The sequence below is a fragment of the Castor canadensis genome, chromosome 9 (genome assembly GCF_047511655.1).
Source record: "Castor canadensis chromosome 9, mCasCan1.hap1v2, whole genome shotgun sequence".
Lineage (NCBI taxonomy): Eukaryota > Metazoa > Chordata > Mammalia > Rodentia > Castoridae > Castor > Castor canadensis.
The window spans coordinates 106,082,454-106,109,542 of NC_133394.1; the positions used below are offsets into that span (position 1 = coordinate 106,082,454).

The following is a 27,089-nucleotide window of genomic DNA, read 5'->3' on the forward strand; positions in this document are numbered from 1 at the left end:
GAAGATGCTGAATTTCAGTTGTTTTCACTGTTCAGTTACATTTTCTTCAAGGATTCTCAGAGTAGATTCACAGCTTCTATCAAATGTTTGAAAACGATTCAGAGCATTTCCCTTCACAGAAAAATTCTGTTCTTGGAATTTGTTTCCTAAATAATTGTCACTTGAGTTTTACTTCAGAGATTTGAATAGCTTTCTCTAAAGTTTTATCCTTAAGGAAGAAGTACAAATGGCCAAAAAAATACATATAAAGGAAATGCAAACTACTTCACTCTTGTTAGAATGGCTACCGTCAAGAACAAATGTTGGCAAGGATGTAGGGAAAAAAGAACTCTCATACACAACTGGTAGGAATGTAAATTAGTACAACTACTATGGAAAACAGTATGGAGGCTCCTCGAAAAACTAAAAATCAATTTGCCATATGATCCAGCAATTCCACTTCTAGGGATATACCCAAAGGAATTTAAGTCAGTTTATAACAAAGTCACCTTCACATGCATGTTTATTGCAGCGCTATTCACAATAGCTAAGCTATGGAAACAACCAAGATGCCTCACTACTGATAAATGGATTAAGAAAATGTGGTACTTATATACAATGGAGTTTTATTCAGCTACAAAGAAGAATGAAATTTTGTCATTCACAGATAAATAGATGGATTGGAGAATATCATGTTAAGTGAAGTAAGCCAGGTTCAGAAAGACATAGGTTATGTATTTTCTCTCATATGTGGAAGACAGATTCAAATACAAATACAAGCATTATCATATATATGCATATATATGTGTATATATATGTGTGTGTGTGTGTATATATATATATACATATATATATATATACGAAACATATTCCCAAAAGTGGGACTGTTAGAGGACACTAAGGGAGGAGAAAAAGAAGAAAATAATGATAGGGAGTGAAAAATGTTGAAATACATCACGTCTGTGTAGGAACAAGATGCAACGAAACTCATTGAAAAGTGTTGAACAATACATGGTAGGGGGAAGGGTAAGGAAGAGTAATAGAGGGGATTAGACTGATTAAAATACAATATATTTCAGGTAAAATTCCAAGGCAAAGCCCCACTGAACAATAAGCAGACACTAAAACAATGAAGGACAGGAATGTAAAACAGGTCAGCAGCAGTGGGAGGGGAGGGTAAATGAAGAGGGTAAAGGAGGGTGAACATGGTTGAGGTACTTTCTATACATATGAATATGGGACACTGAAACCTGTCAAAGTCATTTTAAGAAGGGGAGTGGTGGAAGAGGGAGAAAAATGGAGTGGATGAACCAAACTGGGGTACAATATATGTATATATGGAAATGTCACAACTCATATACTAATAAAAGTATTTTTTAAAATAAAGTTTTCTTTTTAAGTCAAAAATACTGAATTTTATATGAGTAATAGGATGCACCAATACAAATGAATTCTGGAATGAATAAGAGGCACACATTATTATTCCTTATGTTATAATAAAATAAAAAAACAATGTTTTATTAGTTGATATGTAAAGCTTGCTTTATTGGTTAATATGTCTCACTATAGGATCAACACACTAAATCAAAAAGCTTCAAAATTTCTATTTTATTTAGCAAAGTAAAAATGGTTTAATTCACTATTAACTTTGTTCAAAATTCTTCTAATTGACTAAAATTTAGGACTTCTGTCCATCAATTCAGACTTACTTACCATTACTTTCCAATTCTCATTGTCAGCTTGACCAAGCTGTTTGACCTTGCTGTCACTAAAGTTTCCTGTACCTCTGATCTTGACCAGTGTTCTGTTTCCCTTTCAGAATCTCCTAACTACCCTTCTATAGGTACCCAGTTATCACTCCTTCAATAATCCACACGTGAAAATGATATACTATTTCAATGACTTACTGAGAAACCAATCAGGAAGCATTATTAATGATGCACATTGAAATTATCTAATCTTCATTTGTTGTTATTGTTGTTGTTTTGAAACAGGATCTCCAGACTGATACAGAACTCTCTATTCTCCTGCCTCAACCTCCAGAGTGCTGGGATTACAGACAAACACACACGCCCATATCTAAGCTTCTTTATGTTACATAATTATTGAAAAATAAAATTTCAGTGAATAAAAACTTGTAAATCTGAAGCCTCTTAAAGAAATACCTTATTGGGGAAAATTGCTAACACTTTACTTTATACTGTGTTAGAAATTATGAAAACACAAATAATTTTTCTTTACAAGAAAACATTGGGTAAAATACAAATGCAGATATGTGCCTGGGTTGCATTTATTATCATGCCAATTTAAATGGCTAGCTAAGCTCAGCTGTTGTTTTTGAATTTAGTCCAGTACATCCAAAACAGCTTCAAAATAAAAGCTCCTAACACTGAAGAACATGGGCTCATTAGGCTTCAGTATTTCTTGTCCAGCATATTCACCCACAGAGAAGTTCCCAAGAAATTTCCTGAGACCAGATGGTTCCAGTATGTTCATTCGTTTGAACTAACTTTTCCCTTTCCTCAGATGAAAGTTGAACCTGGCATTTGGGGGTTGGCAGACCAGAGAGAATCATGGAGAAATAGAACGGGATATGGGACCTGAGTGGAAATCAGTGGCTGCAAGGTTTGCAATAAGGGCACCATGTCTGTGGAATAGAGTAGGAGAAGTCAGAGGAAGAAAACATCAAGAAGAGTATGAAATTCCTGGCTGGTAATGCAGCAATTAAAATAATGGTATTTTTCTATGCTTAAAAGTAGCATTATATATTGTATAGTAGAATAATGAAAGTGTTATAATGATCACTACTCTAGATGTAAATCCTCATATTCAGAGAAAGAGGAGAAAAGTTCTTCGGTTCTTCTAACTTCAATGAGTCTTCTGACTCCATGGATTAAAGACATTTTCAGTAACTTTTTTCAAGATAGATGAACTGAATTTCAATACACACAGGCAGATTGGAGGTAGAGCGGCTCTCAACTCAAAACCTGTGAATACATTTGAATGTGTAGATTCTACAAACATTTAATTCATTCATTATCCAACAAATAATACTTAACTGCACTCTGCACTAGGTATGTAAGAACTGTGTTGGTGCTGGCTCTAGCTGAGTGTTTCTATTGAGCATCTTTTTTTATTTTTGTTTTTTTGTTGTTTGTTTTTGCAGGACTGGAATTTGAACTCAGAGTCACACGTTCTAAGCAGGAGCTTTACCACTTGAGGTACAATCCCAGGCCTAGGCATCCTTTTTAAAGGTCTTCACGTTATATTTCTATTCCATTGTTCCCAAACCTTCATCAAAATCTTGTCAAACATTACAACCTGTTCTCAGTGATTCCTGTGGAGAACTAAAACACCATTATTTGCTCAAAGCTAGAATGAAGCAGTTCTGACCAGCAACAGCAGCCTGAGAAAAGTGGGCTTAAAACAGAAGTTGGTATGACATGGCACAGATCACACTGTAAGCAGAATGGAGAGCAGTATTCTACAGCCAGCGTGTTTTGGGATATCGCAAACAATAACTAGAACAGAAGCATAAGCATTGCCTGGAGATTGTCAGAAGTTCTAAAGTAGAGTGATCTGATAGAAGCCTGAATACCATGTAATTGGGAAATTCCAGATGTGTACTATGAATTTGAAGGAAGTGTCACATGACATGTCATGAACTGAGTCCTAGGATATTTGGCTGGCATTATTGTTAGAGTACAAATAGGTATTATATACAGTAAAAAAGTAAAAGAGTCATTTTGGTTTGTTTTACCAATTTAAAAGTCCATGACTTGAAATAAATCTAAATTCTATATAGCTCTCAAACTATGTGATTTTATGTATTCAGCTGTTTTTAACTTCTAAAGTCATCTAATTCATACCTAACACTTTCTTTGAGTAAAATCTTTTCCAAAATGCCTCCCTAGTCTCTGGCTCTTTGCCCATTTAGTGGAAGGAAAACTGATTAAACTCCTCCACAAATGTAAATGTGAATCTGACCATCATTCTTGGATTATGTGTGAACCAGGATTGTGCATAGGATAGCAAGTTGAAAGAGAGCAGACCATAAGCAAAGAGGAAATAAAGTGACCAAGGGAAAGAACTGTAATGATAAAAAAAAAAAAGGAGTCTTTCTCTTCTCTTTTTGTCCATTTTAAACACCAGGGCAGTTTTCCATTCAGTTTAATTATTAATAAACTCTATTCTGGACACCCCTACATGTATTTATGCACATAAAAAACTCTTGGCATATTACATCCCCCAAGTCCTAAAAATAAATCGTATCTTTTTGTACCGATATACCCTACATATTAAGGTATGAGTTAAAATGATAAAATAAAGGAAAATTTAAAAAATCAAACAAAGTAAGAAATCAAGAAATTAAAGATATTTTTGTGCTTATAAGATAAAATATGATCTAATTATAATTTTTAATGTAAATGAGAAGTGCTTCATAGATACTAAAAATAAAAATTGCTGGTAACTATTTTAATAATTTCATAATTATTATATTGTGTCTGTGATCTTATATTGTGACAGATTTAGCATTATGTTAATAGAATATAGCTACATCTTCATAGAAATATGAATTTCATTCTAACTGAAATTTGTTCTAAGATTCAGTTGAATTATAATTTTTGCCAGCAGTGGTATAAATTGTAAGAGTTTTAAAAGTTGTGAATCTTGTGGCTGAAGTGACAGAGGGCCTGCTTTGCAAGGGCAAAGCCCTGAGTTCAAACCTCAGATCCACCAAAAGAAAATATACTGTGAATCTGAAATTTAATCTTTGAACTTCTTTTCATTTAATTTATCTCAGCAAGCTTCAAAGTGGTTAGGTAAATTTCCTTCCACTTTCAAAGACTGAATCCTTTTAGAAAAATGATTCTAATGTGGTTCAGAAGGAAAAGGACTTCCCCAATATGAGAATGAATGAATACTCAAAGAAAATTCTTTCCAACCAATAGTGCATTTCTCTGAATAAACAAAGATTTAAAAAGTCAAATTCTTATTATATTTCTTCCATTTTTTCAATGGCAACTCAGGTATTTAACCTCAAACCTTTGATGAGAATGAAAATTGGTATTTTTCTACTTTTTATCCTTATAGTCCTCTTGATTCCTAATTATAATTTCTCAATTAACATGAAGTAGCCTCCTGATTCTTTATAATTACATTCTTTTATAATTATATTTTACCATTCAATACACAAATATCTCAAATTCTAGCTGCTTGGTCCATTGGTTTAGAAAAAAACATATCCAATATTATTTACTTACACAAAGATTCTTAATGAATTTGATGTATCAAATAATACACGTGACAATTTCATTGTTGTCAATGATAAAGAGTGCAGCTCAAACAAAACAAATGTCCTTTCCTGTCACAGACAAGGATATCTTAGGTCCTGAATGCTATCACAGACAGGAAATTGCTTGCACTAGTTTGAAAGAGAGATTTCAGGAAGGAAGAGGGAAAGGCTTCTTGACAAACTGCATTCTTCGAAAATTGTCCATCAATCAACAGAGGGAAAAAATCTATAGATTATACGTTAACACATGCATATGGTTATGAAAGTATTCTCCACACAAGAAAGGCCCAGCTATATTAATAACCACAAGGACACATTCTGAAAAACCTTAATGTTTCATTCATCCTGTTGAAATTCTATTACTAAATTACATATAATAAAGTGAAACTCTAGGAAAGACGCATGTGAATTCTGATTTTAAGTCATAATTTATTTAAATACAAAGCCAAACAGTGTGAGAATTTTGAAAATAAATAAGTATTGACGGTTCTAATTTTTTTAATGGAACCTGAGTTTATAACCACATATTAAGAAGAAAAAACTTGGTGTGATAAATGAATCACCAGACATTTTTCAAATCATAGGCACTGCAAATTCAGCTTTGAATGTATTCTCTCCAGATTCAAAGCTACTACTCCCGTGCTCAGTTATCTGTGAGGAAATCTCAATTGTCTGAAAGCTGATCATCCAAACACTTTTGCTTTCAGTGTAACAAGACCTTTTATTGCATTTTCTTCCCTTTGCACCTTGCCATAGACTTTTTTTTTAATCAAGATAACACAATTGCAAGTGTGTCTGGAACATTTTAAAGAGGAAAAGAGTTCAATTTCTAATTACCTGTGGGATGAGGTAAGAAAATTAATTAAATGTATCATTCCATATTATTGACTGGAAGACTTCAATGTCATCACTTACATTTTTCAAAATATTCCTACTTATCACACAGGCAAACCTGATTTATTAAACAAATCCCAGTTCATGAGAAATGGTATTAAAAAGTAGTTACTCATAAGCGAGTAGTATTTAATTGATAATGCTTGGGAACCTATCAAATCAGAAAGCTATTGCAGAACTTAAATATATATATATATATATATGTTTCATGATAAAAATATGTGCAATAAAAGTAGGGGAAAATATCACATTCCTTTACTTCTGAAATTAATACAATAAGACCATGAAGAAATAGGAGACATTTGTAAATTTGGGGCACTGTGTGAGTGAGGTGTTTGATGAATTGGCTAACAAAGAACCTATGCTTAAACCTGTAACTGAACTAGAAAAATATTGTCACTAATGGAAAACAGGACAGAGGCTTTACATTTTTCTCATATTCCATCCTGCTGTGAAGTCAGTGGGGCGAGAAATATAGGCAAGTACAAAACAGAGAGATTCATGGCTGAGAACTTACTGAGAAATAGTTTAACATCTAGGAAGAACAGAGACAGGATTCCCAGTCATTAATTATCAAAAAAATCATAATAACAAGCACTGCATTGGCCTGCTATCTACCAACCCAGTAGCATTTAACTGGAGGCAATATAATGTAGGACTTTGAGATAGAATTTGGGTGTCTGACAACATAGGCTCTTTGGTTTATTCTGTCACTCTAGTATTTTGTAACCTTGGCAAATCCAATTAGTCTCTCTTAGCTTTCATTTCTCCATATTGACAAATGGAACTAATGCCTACAACACTGAAGTACACCTATGCGTGCAAGTCAATGTCTGCTGCTTTAAACCCTGCACTGATGAACCTTATATATCGATTTACAATAACTTCCTGCAAGTCATGGATTGATTAAATTGCCTTGGTACTCCATTAGTTACTGATAGTCTTCTTAACATCTCAAAGTAAAGAGCTGCTCAAACTAATGACTTGGAAAGTCTTACAGTAAGTCAAATAGTGTGTGCTTGACAGTTCTTGTAGGTAAGACGAAAATGACTCATGAGCTCACTTACTATCCCCTCCAAAATCTTAACTGATAAAACCACAACAGGTGAGCAAATTCAAACTGTCTAAGAGAACTGACAGGAAGAGTGAATTTCCCTTAATATTTAAATAAAACTATTTGAATGGGATTGACTGTAATTTCTTGTCCTATGGAATTGCAACTTTATATAACATTTCTGGGTATTCATGTCTACCACTGAAGATATTTCTCATAAAAATAATGCCTCGTTCTACATTTAGGACATCTGACTTGATCCTGTAATGAGTATCTAAAGATCATAATTTTAAAATTCATTATAATAATTGAAATAAGGAGGCTGAATATTAAATTAAGGTATATTTCATTATTATTAAATACTGAGAAACTAAAAAGACCAAATATTCCCATAGTCAGGCTTATTTCGCAAATACATTCAAAGCTATAAAACGAGCTATTCTGTTCTATTCTATGCCCCTCAGTGTCTATTGGCCTTCTTTCTCTTCTCCTGCCACCTCAGATACATTTCTACTTCCCAGTCTTTGCACTTGCACTTCCAGTGACACTTTGGGTGGAATATTCTTCCTGTGACTGTTAAAGTATCTGAATCCTTCTCATCACTCAGATCTCAGCCAAACTACCATTTTTGCAGACTCCTTTGCTGACTACCCTATCCAAAGAAGTCCCAGCTGCATGTGAAATTCTATCACATCAGTATTTATTCCTTGAGCTATTATTGCTCTCAGAAGTACTCAGAAGTTTCTTTCTCCTTCTATGGATTTTTGGGGGTTTAGTCGGGAGGGATGAGGGTATGGCTGGTACTAGGGCTTTGAACTCAAGGTCTCACACTTGCTAGGCAGGCAACCACTCTACCATTTTAGCCACTCCACCAGCTCTTTTTCTTTTTTTATATTTATTTCAGGCTGTTTGAATGTTTGTTTGCTGCTGAGGATAGAAACCAATACCTCATGCATATTAGGCAAGAGCTGTACCACTGAGCTACATCCCCAGCCCAGAAATTAAATTACCTTCCTTAAATCCCTGAGTACATCCTGATATCCGTCTCTAATACAGTCTAGCCACCATTGGAGACATGGGAAGATGCTAGGCTAATTTATGGGGGTTCTCTAATAATAGTGGGGTATTCAGAGTATTTATTTTTCAGCTTTCAGTTTTACATTCAATTTTGGGACAAGGAAGTTTTACACAGCTTCTGTTGACATTTTATCTAACAAGAAACTAATTTGCAGTCCTGAGTAGGTGAGGTAAAGGTGAAATACACGGCACAGTTATCCTCACTTCATATCTGGCTGAAAAAATACATCACATTCCAATTATATATCACTTCTTGCTTGTAGAGAATTTTTTTCCTGAGCTAACAGCAAGAATTTATATTTCACATAAAGTAGAGTCAAATGAAAAATTGTATTACTGTCCTCTTAATAGTTAACTTATTTATTTTAATATTAAATATTGTAAAAATATATAACTAGTTTTCAAACGCTATGTCAATTCTTTGTATGTAATAATTGCACAAACTTTTAATAGTTATCCTTTTCACTTAGCAATCAGTAAAATTACTTGAAACTTTCTTTTTGCCTCAGCACAATTATGTTCATTGGCTGTGGATTTATTTTTTCCTTTAGACATCAGACACCCAAGTACCAGGAAATGAGCAGCTAGAAGTATCTAGGGAACTGAAAAGGACACTCTTTCGTCTTTCTCATTTCTGCTTCTTTCTGATCATCTGTTTAAATAATTTTGTTCAACATATCTCTGCAACTCAAGTCACATGAAAAGAGAAAAATGACTTGCCAATAACTGCTGAAATTCCAGCCACAGAGAGATATCAAGTTTTTCTCTCCATTTTCCTCTAACTCAATTTTTATATCCCAACTCAAAATCTACTCCCTTGAAAAAAAAAAAAAAGTAAGGTATTTTGATACTCTCCCTGTGGTCCAAACTCCATCCTTAGCCCTGACAAATGCTGCCAGGAACCTCAGCAGTGGATACTATTGACAATTAAGGGAATTCCTTTGGATAGCAATACATTGCCCAAAGGTAAATCGGGTCAAAGATCTGAACCTTGGATGCTCCCCTAAGGTGTCTGGACATTTAACAGTAAATAATTCAGTATTATTTTCCTTTTAAGGCAATATATAGAAAATTTTGCAGTGTTGTTTTTGTATTTTGTGAAGAAAATTAATGGAAGAGTGGAGAACAGAGAAGAGCTAGACATTCTAGAAATAGAAGAGTCAAGAAGCTAATAGTTATAAACTCAGATGTTGAATTTCTAACTTACAGAATGTCAGCGAGGTCATGCTCATAGAAGGCAAATTTGAGAGGTTTATTAGAAATAATCTTGACAACTCAATGAACGATTATAAAAATTAAGGGACAGACAAATATTAAGGATGACTCCTTGTTTCTGTCTTACGTTTCACATTGGATACAGAGGATCAGAAGAGCAGATTTGGGCTTGGCTAAGGGAAGACAATGAGTTCAAGGAAGAAGAGAGATGAAATACTTGATACCATCAGTGCAAAATTGGGCAGACATGCTCTGTCTATAATACCCAGCATTCATCACAAATATGAATTCAACCCTTCACACACAGACAAGTAAAAAGAGTTTGACTATAGGTATTCGTGAAAATGTGACGGAAGGACATCATACAGCTGTGCCCTCAGACTGGTAGAATTTTATAAAACTCTCTTTAGACCTTATGCTCCAAGTTTTATTTTCAGAGGTATTAAGAACCTCTCTTTACTTTTCCTTTGTCCCAGAACTACTTCAGTCACCTGTCACTACATTTCCTTCCATCACAACTAGTCACTTGGAAAGTGTCACCCATCATCCATTAGCTGCAAATTTCTTGAAATGAACAGTTTGCCCAGAATCCTAGGGGAGGAAAATGTCCTTTTAAAAACATGTCATACCTTTGACATTTATCAATTTATGTAAATCCTATAAGAAGTGATTTAGTCAATGGAAGATACAGGAGAAGATTCAATGTGCGAGGAGACAACCCAAGGGATTATTAAATGCCTGAAGCCTGGGGTCATTGGTTACTAAGGTAGGTTAAATATGGAAAATATTGCTCAAAAATTGTAGCTCAAGTTGAGACTGAAGAATCAATTTGCCCATGTTAATACATATTAATGATAATCTTATCTATTCATGTTCAAAAGGAAATATTATCAAGTCACATTCACACTCATTACTAATTTGAAACATTTTTCAATAAAAAGGTAGTTCCATATTTTCTTATATTTGTTAAAGATACCTTTATACTTGGGAAAGTGAACCAAGACCATATTCACAATTATTTAAGTAAACTCAGTGGAATCCATGTAGATTTTGAAAAGTAAACTGCCTCAGATAACATGTTAGAAAAAAATTACATAAATTATAAATTTAGCACATTAACATTCAAAGAGACTCTGTTATAATTATGAAAGCAGGTTGGGAAGTTTCCATTAATCCTATTGTTTTATTAAGGGTAAGTAAGCTGGTTGCCAGCTCATGCCTTTAATCCTAGCTACTCAGGTGGCAGAGATCAGGAGGATCATAACTCCAAGCCATCCCAGGCAAATAGTTCATAAGACCCTGTCTCTCGAAAAAAACCATCACAATAAAGGGCTGGTGGAGTAGCTCATGGTGTAGGCCCTGAGTTCAAATCCTAATACCACAAAATATATAAATAAATAAATAAGGGCAAGTAAATAAATTATATAATATATTAATGAGAAATTGTATTTTGTTACTTGTCCAAGTAGTAGAGAAAATGAATGTACTTGCCAGCAAAGTTTAATACACATTCTTGCATATTTGTTCTTTCTCTCTCTCTCTCTTTCTGTCTTACATATACACACAAACAGAGATGTTGTTCATCCTTAAAGATGTTTTATATATTAAGTCCATCTTATACAGACCATTGATCATGAAATTATAAAAAAAACTATAATTTATGGAATAAGATCATACTTGTTTTATTTTCATTATTATTTGCATTTTATGCAGAATATTATCCTTTGACTTTTACTTCATCCTATATCTATTAAAAACTCAATGTACTATCTGAAAATATAAAGTGGTATTCGAGGACCTCTGTGATATCACAAGTACAAAAATATATAAAGGCATCTGGAGAGCAAAATTTGTTTTTTATTTCATCAAATACAAAGGAAAATTCTATGCTTTACATTCAGAAGGTTTGGTTTAACTGTACCAGAGTGATGGGAAGATGCTGAATTGTAAATCCCAAAGAAAGGTAAGAATGAGATATTCTTGTTAGTTTGAGGCAACAATTGTTTAAACATGATCTAAAACTCAGACACCACAAAGGAAAAGATTGACTTGTAGAGTTACATAGAAGTAGAATGTTCTGAAATATAAAATACATCATTGAAAAATTTAAAAATCCAATGTCAGAAAAAAAATATGTATGGATTGGATATATAATTCAGTGGTAAAATACTTTCTTAATCATTGAGGGGTCCTGGGTTCAACCTCCAGCACAAAAACAGCAGTAACAAAAGAAAATGCTTGTAATTTAGATATTTAGATTTAGATTAATATCCATATATATATATATATAACTCCTAAAGTTAAAAGAAAAACTATAAATAATCCAACAGAAAAAATATGAACTAAGCTTATTTACAGATGTTTCAAGGAGAAAAGAATAAAAATGACCACTAAACAAGTGAAAATTTGCTCAGATACACATTTATAAAAATATTTTTGGCAGTATTTAGATTTGAACTCAGGACAAGCACTGTACTAGTTAAGTGATGTCCCTAGCCTTTCTGCTTTAGTTATTTTTCAGATAGTGTCTCATACTTTTTGCCTAGGGCTGACCTCAAACCTTTATCCTCCTACTTCTGTCTTCCAAGTAGCTGGGATTACAGACACACAGCACAACTCTCAGCTATGAAAATTTTGTTTTTTTAAATAAAAATCCATTTCCATTGCACTCATAGGTAAAATTTTTTAAATCAATTTTCATATAGTAAACTAGTGCATTTGTTGAGTAAAAGTTTGTGGAACCTTAATGAATGGCAATTTTCGTTTTTTGTCCAAGAGAACTGGGGTTTGAACTCAGGGCCTCATGCTTGCTAGGCAAGTGTTCTACCACTTGACCTACTCTATCAAGCTTTTTTATGTGTTGGTAAAGATAGGTTCTCATGAAATATTTGCCTGGGGCTGGCTTTGAACCATGATCCTCCTGATCTATATGCCTCCTGGGTAGCTAAGATTATAGCCATGAGACATCAGCAGCTGGAGGGAAGGCAAGTTTTCAATGTTTGTATCTCCTGGGAACTTATTCTCTAAAAATATTCCTATATGTTTACAAAAACAAATGTACCAGCTATCCACTTGTTTATAAAGAAAATAAATTAGAAACTGTACAAATGACCATGAAAATATATAAACGGTTACATTAATTATGGCTTTTATTTTTTTGAGGCAGGGTCTTGCTATGTAGCCCAGGCTATTTTGGAACTCACAATCATACTAACTCAGCTTTTAGAGTGCTGGGATTACAGGAATGTATCTCATGCTCAGCTAATTATATTATGGCTTTTCTATATTAAGCACAACTAACAAGTAATTTAAAATAATAAGGTAACTATTCTATATGTAAGAGTTTCTCTACATGTAATATTAAGTTACAAAAAATCAGGTTACAGAAAAAAGGTCTAAAATCATCATTCATTTTATTGTTCTATTTATATAAGTAAATTAGTGCATGTGAAAGAGGGTATGTCTGCGTGTATAAATATGTTCATTTGCTTTTAAACTCACAGCACTATATCTGAAAAAATTCACAGCAACTGAAAATGGTTATTGTGAGTGAGGAAAAATGAGACTTTGTATTTAACTTTTGCATTGATATGGAATTAGTACTTTAGAGTAAAATGTATTTTTCAATTTTTATCTAATTCAATAAAGTTTACTTTAATGGATTAATTAAAGTTATAACTTAAGCAAAACAGTTATCTCAAATTTTTAATTTCATTATATATGAAATCAGTGGAATTATCTAGATTGGTCTCAAGATCCAAAAGGCTGTTAAAACAAAACTCTTGAGACCATGGTTTCTCTGAAATAGAAAGGATTATTGAGTTCTTCCAGATGTTAACAAGAAAAAGACTGGGTCCTGGGGTGAATTCTGTAACTCCCAGATGCAACCCGAGGTAGTAGTGGAAATATGTCGACCGCACCTACAAGCCAAGAACATTTTTGTAACGAAAATTTGAGAAAAGAAAGGATAAATTGTTTATATTACTTACATTGGTAAGGAGGTGGATGGGGGGCAATCCACATGGAGAAGTATTTGTTGTTTCTAGATTGGTTGGGGTAGGTAGTCCAGAGAGTCCAAACATAAACAGGGGCAGGGGTGCCTAGGGTTTCACAAAACATTCACAAACATTTAGGAATGTGGAGCAATCTCTTGTTGCTTAGACCTATAGCTGTTACCTAACCAACTCCCTTAACTCTTTACCCTCTACCCATCTTTATAATTAAATTTAAACCCAGAGGTTTTATCAAGATATAGAATCAAGGCCAGTGCTGGTAACCACAATTAAGATGACTTTAGGACTCAGATTTCATATAAATGGTGGGAATTAAATAGAAATGGCTAATTTTTTTGTGAAAAATCAAATTCCTAATAAGCCTCAAGAAGGTCAAATGAAATCAACTTAGTATTTTTACTATTATAAAATTTCTATGATCTTATGACACTATCCATTGTTTATCATATTGCCTGAAGAATACTACTAGATTGGTAGATGATAGATGATAGATAGATAGATAGATGGATAGATAGATAGATAGATAAATGATATAGATAATTGATAGATAGATAGATAGATCCTCCACTGTCCTTTGGAAAACCTGAATAAATCAGCCTTACCTAAAAAAAGAATTTGTTTTGGTAGTATTTATTAAATATATATTAGAATAAGTTCTACTTTTTTTTTATTCATTTATTCACATGTGATACATGGTTTGGGTGATTTCTCCCCCCTGCCCCCCACCCCCACCCCCTTGCTTCCAGGAAGAACTTGTTCTGCCCTTATCTGTAATTTTTTTGAAGAGAAGACAGAAGCATAATAAGGAAGACAAAGCGTTTTTGCTAGTTCAGTTAAGGGTAGCTATAAAGAGAGATTACTAGCATTGCTTCCATGTACAAATGTGTTACAACCCATGTTGATTCATCTCTAACTTATCTTTACATTGGTTCCTGATCCCCTTCTCATGTTGACCTCTGTTACTTTAAGGTTTCTGTATTAGTTCCTCTGAAAAGAGGACATCAAATGTTTTCATTTTTTGGTTTTCTACCTATTCCTATATCTCCAGTATGAGCTCTCCCCTTATCATGTGATCCAAGTCTAACATTGCTGCATTTGCCCTAGATCTAAAGTCCACATATGAGAGAGAACATACAATTTTTGGACTTCTGAGACTGGCTAACCTCACTCAGAATGATGTTCTCCAGTTCCATCCATTTACTTGCAAATGATAAGATTTCATTCTTCATGGCTGAGTAAAATTCTATTGTGTATAAATGCCACATTTTCTTGATCTATTCATCAGTAGTGGTGCATCTTGGTTATTTCCATAACTTGGCTGTTGTGAATAAAGCTGCAATAAACATGGGTGTGCAGGAGCCTTTGGAGTAACCTGAGTTGCATTCCTTTGGGTATATCCCCAGGAGTGGGATTACTGGATCATATGGCAGGTCTATGTTTAGATTTTTAAGAAGTCTCCAAATTTTTTTCAAGAGTGGTTGCACTAACTTGCATTCCCACCAGCAGTGTACAAGGGTTCCTTTTTCCCGATATCCTCGCCAACACCTGCTGCTGGTGGCGTTTTGGATTATGGCTATTCTAACAAGTGTGAGGTAGAATCTTAGTGTGGTTTGGTTTTGCATTTTCTTTATGGCCAGAGATTGTGAGCATCTTTTCATGAGTTTTTTGGCTATTTGAATTTCTTCTTTTGAGAAAGTTCTGTTTAGTTCAGTTGCCCATTTCTTTATTGGTGCATTGATTTTGGGATAGTTTATTTTCTTAAGTTCCCTGTGTATTCTGGTTATCAGTCCTTTGTCTGATTGATAGCTGGCAAATATTTTCTGCCCACTCTGTGGCTGGTCTCTTCAGTTTAGAGACCATTTCATTTGTTGTACAGAAGCTTTTTAATTTTATGAAGTCCCATTTGTCCATCCTTTCTCTTAGTTGCTGGGCTGCTGGGGTTCTATTGCGGAAGTCCTTGACTATACTTATTAGTTCCAGAGTGTTTCCTGCTCCTCCCTGTACTAACTTCAGAGTTCGGGGTCTGATATTAAGGTCTTTGATCCATTTTGAGTTGATACTAGTACAGGGTGATAGACATGGATCTAGTTTCAGTTTCTTACAGACAGATAACCACTTTTCCAAGCAACATTTGTTGAAGAGGATGTCTTTTCTCCATTGTATATTTTTGGCACCTTTGTCAAAAATAAGGTGGGCATAGCTGTGTGGATTCATATCCGTTTCCTCTATTCTTTTCCACTGGTCTTCATGTCTGTTTTTGTGCCAGTACCATGCTGTTTTTATTGCTATTGCTTTGTAATATAGTTTGAAGTCAGGTATTGTGATACCTCAAGCATTACTCTTTTTGCTGAGTATTTCCTTGGCTATTCGTGGTCTCTTGTGTTTCCAAATGAACTTCAGGGTAGATGTTGCAATCTCTGTGATGAATGTCATTGGGATTTTGATGGGAATTGCATTAAACATGTAGATTGCTTTTGGTAGTATAGCCATTTTTACTATGTTGATTCTACCAATCCATGAGCAAGGGAGATCTTTCCATTTTCTGTAGTCTTCCTCGATCTCTTTCTTCAGGGGTTTGTAGTTCTCCTTATAGAGGTCGTTCACATCCTTTGTTAAGTTTACTCCTAGGTTTTTGACTTTTTTTTGAGGCTATTATAAAAGGAATTGTTTCCACATATTCCTTCTCAGTTTGTTTGTTGTTGGTGTATAGAAAAGCTAATGAATTTTGTAAGTTGATTTTTTTATCCTGCCACCTTGCTATCACTGTTTATGGTGTCTAGGAGTTTTGGGGCAGAGTTTTTTGGGTCTTTAAGGTATTGGCTCATATCATCTGCAATAGGGATATTTTGATAGTTTCTTAACCTATTTTATTCCTTTTTTTCTTCTTCTTGCCTAATTGCTCTGGCTAGGAATTCCAGTACTGTTGAATAAGAGTGGGGATAGTAGGCACCCTTCTCTTGTTCCTGATTTTAGAAGGAATGGTTTCAGTTTTTCACCTTTAAGTATGATGTTGGCTGTAGGTTTGTCATATATAGTCTTTACAACGCTGAGGTACATTCCTTCTATTCCTAGTTTTCTCAGAGCTTTCATCATGAAGTGGTGTTGGATCATGTTGAAGGCTTTTCTTCATCTATTGAGATGATCAAGTGGTTTTTGTCTTTGCTTCTATTGATGTGCTGTATTACATTTATAGGTTTGTGTTTGTTGAACCACCCCTGCATCCCTTGGATGAAGCCAACTTGGTCATGGTGGATGATCTTTCTGATGTGTTGTTGGATTCAGTTTACCATTACTTTATTGAGGATTTTTGCATCAATGTTCATTAAGGAAACTGACCTATAGTTCTCCTTTTTAGAGGTGTCTTTGTCTGGTATTGGGATGAAAGTAATATTGGCTTCATAAAATGAGTTAGGCAGTGTTCCTTCCCTTTCTATTTCAGGAACAGTTTAAGGAGGGTTGGTATTAGTTCTTCTTTAAAGAATTAGCTCTCATTGAATTCAGCAGAGAATCCATCGGGTCCTGACTTTTTTTTTTTAGGAGACTATTGCTGCTTAATTTGATTTTGTGTTATAGATCTATTTAGGTGATTACTATCCTCTTGGTTCAGTTTTGGATGGTTGTAAGTATCTAGAAATCTGTCCATTTCTTCAAGACTTTTTAATTTCTTAGAATATATGTTCTCAAAGTAGTCTCTGATGATTTCCTGGATTTCTGTGGTGTTTGTTGTTATCGTCCCTTTTCATTTCTGATTTTACTGATTTGGGGTTTTTCTCTGCTCATTTTAGTCAGGTTTTCCAGGGGTCTCTTAATCTTATTTATTATCATAAAAGACTTTTATCGCTCCATCCATTTTGAATGATAGTTTTGCTGGCTAGAGTATCCTAGGATGAAGTTATTTTCATTCAGTGCCCAGAAGACCTCATTACATGCCCTTCTTGCTTTTAAGGTTTCTGTTGAGAAATCTGCTGTGATTTTGACAGGTTTACCTTTGTATGTTATTTGTTTTTTCTCTCTTACAGCCTTCAATATTCTTTCTCTATTTTCTGTGCTTGTTGTTTTAATGATAATATGTCATGGGGTATTTCTATTTTGTTCAGGTCTGTTTGGTGTATTGGAGGCTCCTGTATCTGAATGGGCATAGTTTTCTCTAGATGTGGTAAATTTTCTGTTATAATTTTGTTGAATATATTATGAATTCCTTTTGCTTGGACCTCTTCTCCTTCTTCAATGCTCATGATTCTCACATTTGATCTTCTGATGGAGTCAGTGAGTTCTTGCATATTCCTTTCACAGGTCTTGAGTTGTCTGACTAATAGTTCTTCAGTTTTTTGTTTAATTACCATTTCACCTTCAAGTTCTGAGATTCTGTCTTCTGCTTGTTCTAGTCTGATGGAGTGGCCTTCCATTTTGTTTTTACCTCCTTTTCATTCTTTTTTCTGAGGTTTTCCATATCACAGGTCACTTCTTCTTTAATATTGTCAATTTTCATTCTTAATTCATTTATTTCTCTATTTATGGTATTCTCTGTTTCATTTTGGTGTTTATTTAGGGCTCTTATGATTTCATTTATTTATTTTTGTGTTTTCTCATATTCTTTATTTTTGTTGTCTTGGAATTTTTTTGAGTGTCTCTTGTACATAATGGTTGATTATGTCTAGTATCATCTCTATGAAATTCTCATCAATTACTTGCAGGACTTCTTTCAGTTTGTGCTTATGTGCTTTTTGGGGTTCCTTGGTATAGTTTATCTTTGTTTTGTTGGATTCTGGATCTGGGTATCCATTTTCATCATTTCCCTCTGAATCCTGTATTAATTTATTTTGGGGGAGAGAATGGTTTCCATCCTTTTTTCATCTTCCCATCATTCCACTTGAAACTGTTTCTGTCCCTGGTCTGTGTGTAATTTAGTGTTAGCTAACTTACAGTAGTAAAACTAACAAAACCAAGAAAGAAGGAGAAAAAAGAAAAAGAAAAGAAGGAAAAAAAAATGGAGAACCAAAGAAATAAACAGGGAGATATGGTGGACAATCAGACAGCAAACAAGACAACAAAAACTTAAAGAAAAGAGAAAAAAGAAAAAAAAAAAATCCCTGGTTCAGGAGCAGTAGAATTTCAGTCTTGGTAGTTCTGGTGTTACTCCTTTAGCATCGAGTCCTGTTTGTCTGCGGCTCACAGGCAGGCTTGGATCTGGTGTTTGGTGGTGGTGGAGCCCTGCTGTGGCGGGTGGCAGCCAGTGTGCCAGCAGGCCTGTGGGCGGGCTGCAGACAGGGGACCCAGTGGGCTGGTGAGCAGCCTGGCTGTTCTGTGGGGCCTGGGTCCCAGCGGACAGCGTTGGAGTGGGGGCTGACTTGTTCTTTCATTGTATTGTGGAATGGAGAAGCCTTCCTGGGGTTAGGGGTTCAGGGTGCGGACGTTTCAGCTCTCCCGGTGCTTTACCTCAGCCAAGTGTGTCTCCAGGTCTCAGCCAGGTCCCTGATTCACGGAGTTCATGCAGTCTGCGTCTGTGTCCCACCGCCATCTTGGATCCCTCCCAGAATTTTTTTCTGATGACAATAGTATGACACTTTCAGACTACAGCTGCCTGCTTGGAGTCCTTAATACAGGGTGTACAGTTTCAGCAGAGAGGTGAGACTGGCATGTTGTCTCAGGATATCTTTACAGACACTTCTCAATGGATTTCCCTTTTTTTCAGAATAAGTTCTAATTCTAAAGGAGCTTCATATACCTTGAAATCACATTTACCTTTATAAGTTAAATGTACATTTTAACAGAAAGTGCTTGATTTTTTTCCCATTTGAGAGAAAAAAAAGAGAAAGTAACTAATTTCTTGGAATAGTTTTCACACATCATAGAGTATTAAATAGATACAAATCGATTTCTCCTCACTTGATTGTCTACATGTCAAGGTAAGTCTAGCCAGTCTCACCTCTAACTTACTCATTTCCTTAAACTTTAACGAACTGATTCTTCCTAATAGAACAATTTTGTCCATGTAACTAAATCAATCATTCTCCATGAGGCAGGGACTTGCATTTACTTGTCTGGATAAGGACGGCTGAGGATAATGGTCCATTAAGAACTATGCTTTTCTAGCCACAGGGGGGAAAAAATCATGAGACTTACTGGCAAAGAATGAGTTTTTACATAAGGAGGAAAATCTTAGAAGGGTCAATTTATTTATAATTGGCTTGGAAGACTGCCCTTTCCTTCAAAGCCCCATGGTGATAGACTTGCTTATTTTTACTTCAGGACAATTATTTTAAATTAGGACCATACATTTATGGGATTAGTGACAGTGGAAATCTTTTATGAAAAACAAACAAAATCATCTCTATCAAACTTTAGATAACATCAGATTAATAACCTAAAGCTGTTTTGAAAAAAAAGAAAATGATTCTGTATAAAAGTTAACATTGTCATATTCAAAATCTATAGAAAAGAATAAGTAAACATTTAGGGCAGGATTCTACATGATGCCTCCCTTCCCCAATGTAAGTAGAACATTTGAATTGATGAATTAACAAACTCAAGTTAAAAAAAAAAATCCTTTACTCCCACTTGAACTTGGTGATTTGCAATAAGAAAAATAAGTATGCAGTTCTAGAAGAAAGGCAAACGTAAAAATGTTTCTCATTTTGAGAGGTTCATTTCTAAGGTCCTTTCTAGAGGACCATCTCCAAGGTTCACTTCCAGTGTTATGAAACACTATAAACAGCGAACATAAGAGGACTGCAGAGACCTAAAAACTAATAATTTTCTTGCTTAGTTACCAAAGGAAGGGTGTATACGAGAGCTTACATACTACTCTACAGAAGTAGAGAAAGGTCAAGCCTTTTTTTTTTTTTTTTTTCCACACAGACCAGCGCGATGCCTGGATCTGTAGTGAGATGTTGTTTGGGGAACACTTTCTCTTTGATTACTGTTTCTTCTTTTGGAGGCTGATAATGTTGAGAAGTAGCATTACAATACCTAGAAGCTCTTTCTCAGAGAGGCATTTATTTATAAGAGAAGGGCTAATGACACCAATGGGAACAGTTAGTGGGAGATTTGCATCTCACCTGTGTATATTTGCCTGCTTGAATCAGGTTTCTCTGTTTCTTAAACTGTCCTAAGCCAACAAAGTGACCTACATTTTGGCAGCCCTTCCTTCAATTGAAACCCTCTAGCAAAAGCAAATGCCCTTTGAATATGAGGCAAATTGTATAAGTCATTTAAAGAGGCTGGAAGGTTAACTTTTGTGTTTTTTTCCCCCACTGTATATTTAAATTGACATAGTTAAAGAAAATAAAAAATTGCATGAACTCTATGCAGCAATTTAGAAAGCTTTTGCCTATCATTGGTAGAGGATAGCCAAATTTTTTAATAGCTTATGATTTTTTTAAAATTAATAATGATTGCTTTCAAAGGTTATTAGCTAATACCCATTCTTTGTTAATGAGCTATTGTTCTGCCTAATGGATTGTGTCATATCAACAACTGCATTTCTTGCCATAGATTTATGTTCTTAAATTGCTTCAGAAAACATTTCCTTACTTTCCCAATAAATCGTTTTTTATAATTTCATAAATAAAAAGTGACACACAGATGGTAAATATAGGACCATAATTTTGTGGGTGAGAAAGCTAAATCCTATGTGCAAGTTAGGGATTTTAGAATCCCAGCTGTTGATTCAGCTGCCAGAGCAAAATCTCTCAAATGTGGTATTAGTGGTAACTCTCAGTGCTGAGCTCACTCCACACTCCCCCTTTTCCAAGAGTGAACTGACATAACCCCAATTTGAAAACCAACTTATTTACAACATGTCTGTTGTCTGGAGGTCAGGACTATACCACCTTTCCTCACCTTGGTCTCCCACAAACCCTGGGTCAACTCCAAGGAAAAATCACTTTTCCACATCACACGGAAAGACATACAAGGGAGACTACTTTACACAAAAAATCCCTCAAGAATACAGGGTCCATGAACACAGGGACAACTCTGTTTTGTCTCAAACTCTGTCCTCTATCTATATCAACTATTTCTTACAAAGATCTCTTTGGAATTAAGAAACTGGGAGATTTATTGCTAATTTTCAGTACAAATCAAAGAATTTTTTATTGCTAAGGATTAGCTTACTTCTGGACATAGCATCCTAGTTGAGTCACAGAAGCTACAAGGTTAGTGCATGTGAATTGTTCTTTATAATAGCAAAAAAGGAGGGAAAGGGAAAATTTCCAAATTCATAAATCATTTACATTTTTATTTATAAAAATTGCTCCTCTTTGAAGCAAAGTGGGATGGGAGGGAGGGAGGGAGAAATGGCCTAAACAATGTATGCACATATGAATAAACGAATAAAAAAAGTTTAAAAATTGCTCCTCTTTAATCATTAATATCTGTTCAAATATTTTTTAATTATTAGCAGAAAAGAAATTAACAAGAAGTAGAATTACAAATAATTACATTCCTCTAGAAGAATAAATGTTGTAACATTTGGGTCATGACTTACCTGCCAAAGTCAGGATGTATTTTAATGGTTGGAAAGTACTTAAGAAATTAGACGTATGGGCAGACAATCTTGTGCAATATACTGCATTTTTTTCAGTTAGCTAGGTTGTTTGTTTTGGTGGTACTGTGGTTGAATTCAGGGACTTATGCTTGCCAGGCAGGCCCTCTACCTCTTGAGCCAGAACACCCAGCCCTTTTTGCTTTAGTCTCCTTGAATGGGTAGAAGGTCGGAGGAAATGAAAGGCATGTCTGCTGAAAGAAAGTCCTAAGATTTATCTCTTGTCCCTCTGTTTTGGGTAGGCCTACATGACATCTCCATGTTTTAGCATGCATCTCAGCCACCCAGAGTCATTGTCTAATGATGAGAGGGTATGGGATATAACAATGTGTAATCAGTCCAGCTCAGAAAGTATAAGACCATAGATGAAAATCACCATTTTGGGTCTTTATTCCCATTTCCTGCATGGGGAACAGGAAAGTCTTCTCCCCTTTTTCCCCATTTCTCTCTACTTTTATCCTATTATGCTAAATTCCTTCCCTAATAAACTTTATTTTTAATCACTTTCACCACATTTTTGCCTGAATTCTCTCACAGGACTCAAGGACATTACTTTTTTTCTTTTTTTGGTGATACTGATGTTTGAACTCAAGATCTCACAATTGCTAGGCAGGCGCTCCACCACTTGAGATAGATAGTTGCACTGATTTTCAAGTAATACTTGAGACATGCTGATGGGGTAAAGACATTTCCATACGCTTTTTAAAAGTGAAAATGAAAAGACAATAATTTTTTTAAATGGAAATAGGTCTTGGGCCTACTGACTCTATAAAAACATAAATAAGGACTGGAAAAGTAGTTCAAGTGGAAGAGCACCTGCCTAGCAAGCATGAGTCCCTGAGTTCAAACTCAAGTACCACAAAAAAAAAAAAAAATAGCATCAACTCACCACAGAATAGTTTAACAAATATGATATTCCACAGAAAATTATTTAAATATTTTGATCTAGTCTGCATTCTATTTGGGAAGTTTCTGTTAACGTAGAGAAAGATCATAGGGGTTTATCTTACAGGGCTGATGTTAAGAGTTCAAAGTTTATTTCACAAGAACAACAGGAAAAAGGAAGACATATCATGGCAAGAAATCCCAGATGGTGAGTCAAATTGCATCATAGCAGATACATGCAACTATCAACAGGAAAACTGGATTTTCATTGTAATTATTCAAGATTACAATTGAATGCTAGGAGTTTTCTTGTTAGTTTATAGAGTTATATAAATTTAGGCTTAATTTATGACCATCCTGATCAAGGGAGTAATAAAAAAGATACATCTGCATATTTTCCATATGTTGGAAATTATGAATTTATATAGATTCTTCTTAACAAAATTATAAACTTTGTGATAGGAGGTTTTTGAAGTCGGAAAGAAAGGGAGGAGAGGTGTGTCTTGGAAAAGCTAGACTGAGTATGATTACTAATCTAGATATGGAGTGTCAAGATGAATAAGGGCAAAGGAGAGGACTGCAGATATTGTCTTAGATCAAGTTGTAACATAGGATTCTTGAGTGTTTCTCATGGACCAAGTAACACACAAGGAAAGTGTTTCTAATCCTGCCATGGAAGACCACTAGAAAGAGTGCTATAAGCCCACAAGAAAGAATATGTGTGAAGTAGATTGATGGAGAGTGTAGACACTGACAGCTAGAAAAAACTGCTTCAGCAATGTCATTGGTATATACATTTTCACAGGAAAGTTTTTGAAATGCCTATAAAATTTCCCACATTAGACAAAGTTAGTTTTAAGTGCATGCCAGTTGCAGAGAACACAAAACAAGCTTTATAGAGTATTACTCAAGCTCCAATAATAGTCAGGTCAATTATAAATACTATACACAAAATGATTAGCATTTGCCAGACATTATTGACACCTACACATTCATGCACACATATATGAATTGTATTTTTATCATCTTCAAGGTGTCTACATTCTCACATCATAATTCCTCTGAAATCTGATACATTTTACAATACACGAAGTTTATCTTACTGATGATTAGTTATGGCAAAGTTGTCAATGTTTATGCCTTCCTTTATGTGATAGCTCCTCCTATGACATCATTGGACAAATAAACCAGAGAGAGAGAAAAGAAGGAAGGAAGGAAGGAAAAAAGGAAGGGAGGGAGGAGAGGGGGAGAGAGAGAGAAAAAAGAGAGAGAGAAAAGGAAGGAAGAGAGGGAGAAAGAAACAAAGGAAAAGAAAGAAAGTAAGAAAAAAAGAAAAGAAAAAGAAAAAAGTAAGTATATCAAAACTTGCAGGGAAGGCATCAGTTACATGGAAGAAAATCCTGTAAACAGAAATGGAACAGTCTTTTAAGAAATTCCCCAGGGCAGGAAAGTCTGTAGAAACACACAGATACCCATAACACTGAATCAAAGGAGGAGTCAGATGTATCAGGCTGAGTGTGAAGAAGTTTTAGAGCTGCATTAATAAATTTACTTCACCTACAGCTTCCATTTTTCTATCTATATAGTAGAATGGTTTAAAAAAATCTATATATAAACAAATTAAGAGTTCCTTCAATAATTAAAAGAAATATTAGTAGTAACAAAAATAAAAAGTAGGATTGGATCATGTGTCATTACCAACATTTATTTATTCTTTCTTAGTGGTACATAAAATAACAATGGTTTATACTCATTAGCATCTCAGATTCTATTAATTATTGGATATTAATTCAATATTCACAACAACCATAGGAAGTAACTAATATTTTCCCATTATCTTTTCTCCCAGCTCTTTGAAGGTGTAAAAGAGATGAGTGGGGGAAAGAGAGACAAATCCAGCTAGTGCACCCTTTCCAAAGGAAAGGCAGACTACTCCAGAAGCCAGGAAAGCCAAGCTTTCCTCATCTTAGAATGAATACTGAGGTGTCCATTAATATAGTGAATAAGAAGCTCTACTGTCTTGAATCAAGACATGTTTTTTCTATTTACCATGACCAAAACACTCTCTACTAACAAAGAATATAAAAGTCATGAGTCTTATCTGAGTTTTCATTTAAGAGTAATTGAGGTCAGTCCCACCTAGGCAGTGGGATATAAGGGAGAGTAAGGAGACAAAAAGAAAAAGATGCTTTTGTGATTACACTCCCTAGATTTTCCTTGGTTAATGGACCCACTACAAGTAGAGTCGATTCTTATTTTGAGAGGCTGGTGGAGTGCTTCATGTGGTAGAGAGACTGCATAACAAGCCTAGCACGCGTGAGGCCCTGAGTTCAAGCCCGAGTACTGCCAAATAAAATAAAATAAATTCCTATTTTGAAGAAAGTTTAATTAATGTACTTGGCTTGTATGGATTTTGTCTGTATACTGATTTAAATATAGGTGCATATGCAGATATAATTAAAGATAGAAATTAGATGTAGATTTAGATGATATAAGTACAGATAGACATAGATAGGTGATAGCAATAGAGATAGATATAGTTTCTTCCTCTCAACAGGCCACGTCCCTGAATGGTGATTTTAGGTTAATGGACAACCTAGTGACAGTTTTCTGAATAGGATATGTGGATAAAGAACTAGCAGGTGGCCAGGGGGAAACCCTCCTTTATCCCATCAGGATATGACAAGTTAAGAAGGTTATACAATCTGGCCAGGCTGTTTTATTTTGTTTTGTTTTGCCTACCATTGAGCTAATGCATTTATTACAAATTCCACTGTACTTCTCTTTCAGAAATCAGTGCCCTTGCCCCTAAGGCCAACTGCAAACTCTCTCTGGAGTAGTTCACTGACTTGAGCCTCAGGGTAAAAGTCCTTGCTGTCAACCTATTTATTTACAAAAGAAAAAGGCAGTTCCAAGGCAGCTGTTTAATGAATCACTGTGCTGATTACTCCCTGGCCCTCTCATTTCTCCTACATGCTGATTCTGACCTTGGATTTCTAGAGAAGATGTATGCTTAATTATGTCTAGTGACCAGGGCCACAGTTTTCTCCCTTCTTATTCTTATTTATTTTCATTTCTATTCTCTAGGAATTCCTTTAATTATTTGTTCTTCTGAAGAGATCTTTTCTTGTATCCTGATGACAATATTGTTTCTTTGTTGTTTTTGTTAAGGTTTTGTTGTAATTTCTGTAGAATCCTCAGTGAGGTGAGGTTAGTATTCACAAAACCTTTTTAAAATTATTGAATTCAGCCAGAGATATTTTTCAAAAAATGGTATGCAGTCATTCATAATAATGCGCTAACTGGATGTATCATAGAAGTTGAATGGTTATTTTCTATATTCAGCTTAAATAATTCAAATACTTTAAAGCTATCAAATTTCCTTGGGCAAAGATGTCTGTCTTGGCAATTCTCCAGCTCAAAGACAAGCCATGGCTCTTACTGCCTTCAGTAGCTAAGAATGGGATAAATTCATGGCACATTTCTTTTAAACAAGACCACTTTACTATTCTTCCTCTCTCTATGAATGATGAGTTAGCAAGTTCATAATTTTCAGCAGCTTGGAGCAGTATTCTCAAATTGTAGTCCAGTAACATTTAAAAGGGGGTCCCCAAAATCCTTTAGAGGGTCTATGAGGCTAAAACTATCTTCATAGTAACACCAGGATGCTAATTCCCTTTTCTCATTATTTCACACAAGTGTTATCCCGAGTCTATAAGATATGTGGCATTGTGACACAGGGAATACAGAAGCAACAGCAAGAATCCAGCATCTTCTGTTAAGGTAGACACTACAGAGACTTTCCCAGTTGTAAACCAGTGCCATTAAATATAAGTCTTAGCTCAAATTTTAAAAAAATTAATTTTTTTTGAGCAGAAATATTGGATCTTCCCAACATTAAAGAACTGCAGAAGGATAAAAAAAATGTTTTCTTAATCTGTCACTTACCTGAAAAAAATTAGTTTTGTGTTTTTATGGAGTATTGGGCGGAGGGGTGGGGAGAGTGTTGGGGATTGAACCCAGGGCCTCACGCAATGCTAAACGAGAGCTCTACCACTGACTTATAGCAACCAGTGTTTATTTCATTTACTTTATCTCTTTCAGAAAACAAAACAAAACAAAAAATCTAGA

General features: G+C 34.9%; 1 protein-coding gene across 3 annotated transcripts in view; it reads right to left on the reverse strand.

Moving 5' to 3' along the window:
• Window positions 1–27,089, reverse strand: part of Adgrl3 (adhesion G protein-coupled receptor L3) — a 1,316,738-nt gene that overhangs the window by 403,360 nt on the left and 886,289 nt on the right. The window contains exon 26 of one of the 3 annotated variants that reach the window (XM_074042151.1): window positions 13,505–13,615. The exons of the other annotated variants lie outside the window; for them this stretch is intronic. Coding sequence (XP_073898252.1) covers window positions 13,505–13,615 — 111 coding nt within the window. The remainder of the gene's footprint in view (window positions 1–13,504; window positions 13,616–27,089) is intronic. 3 annotated transcript variants of the gene reach the window in all.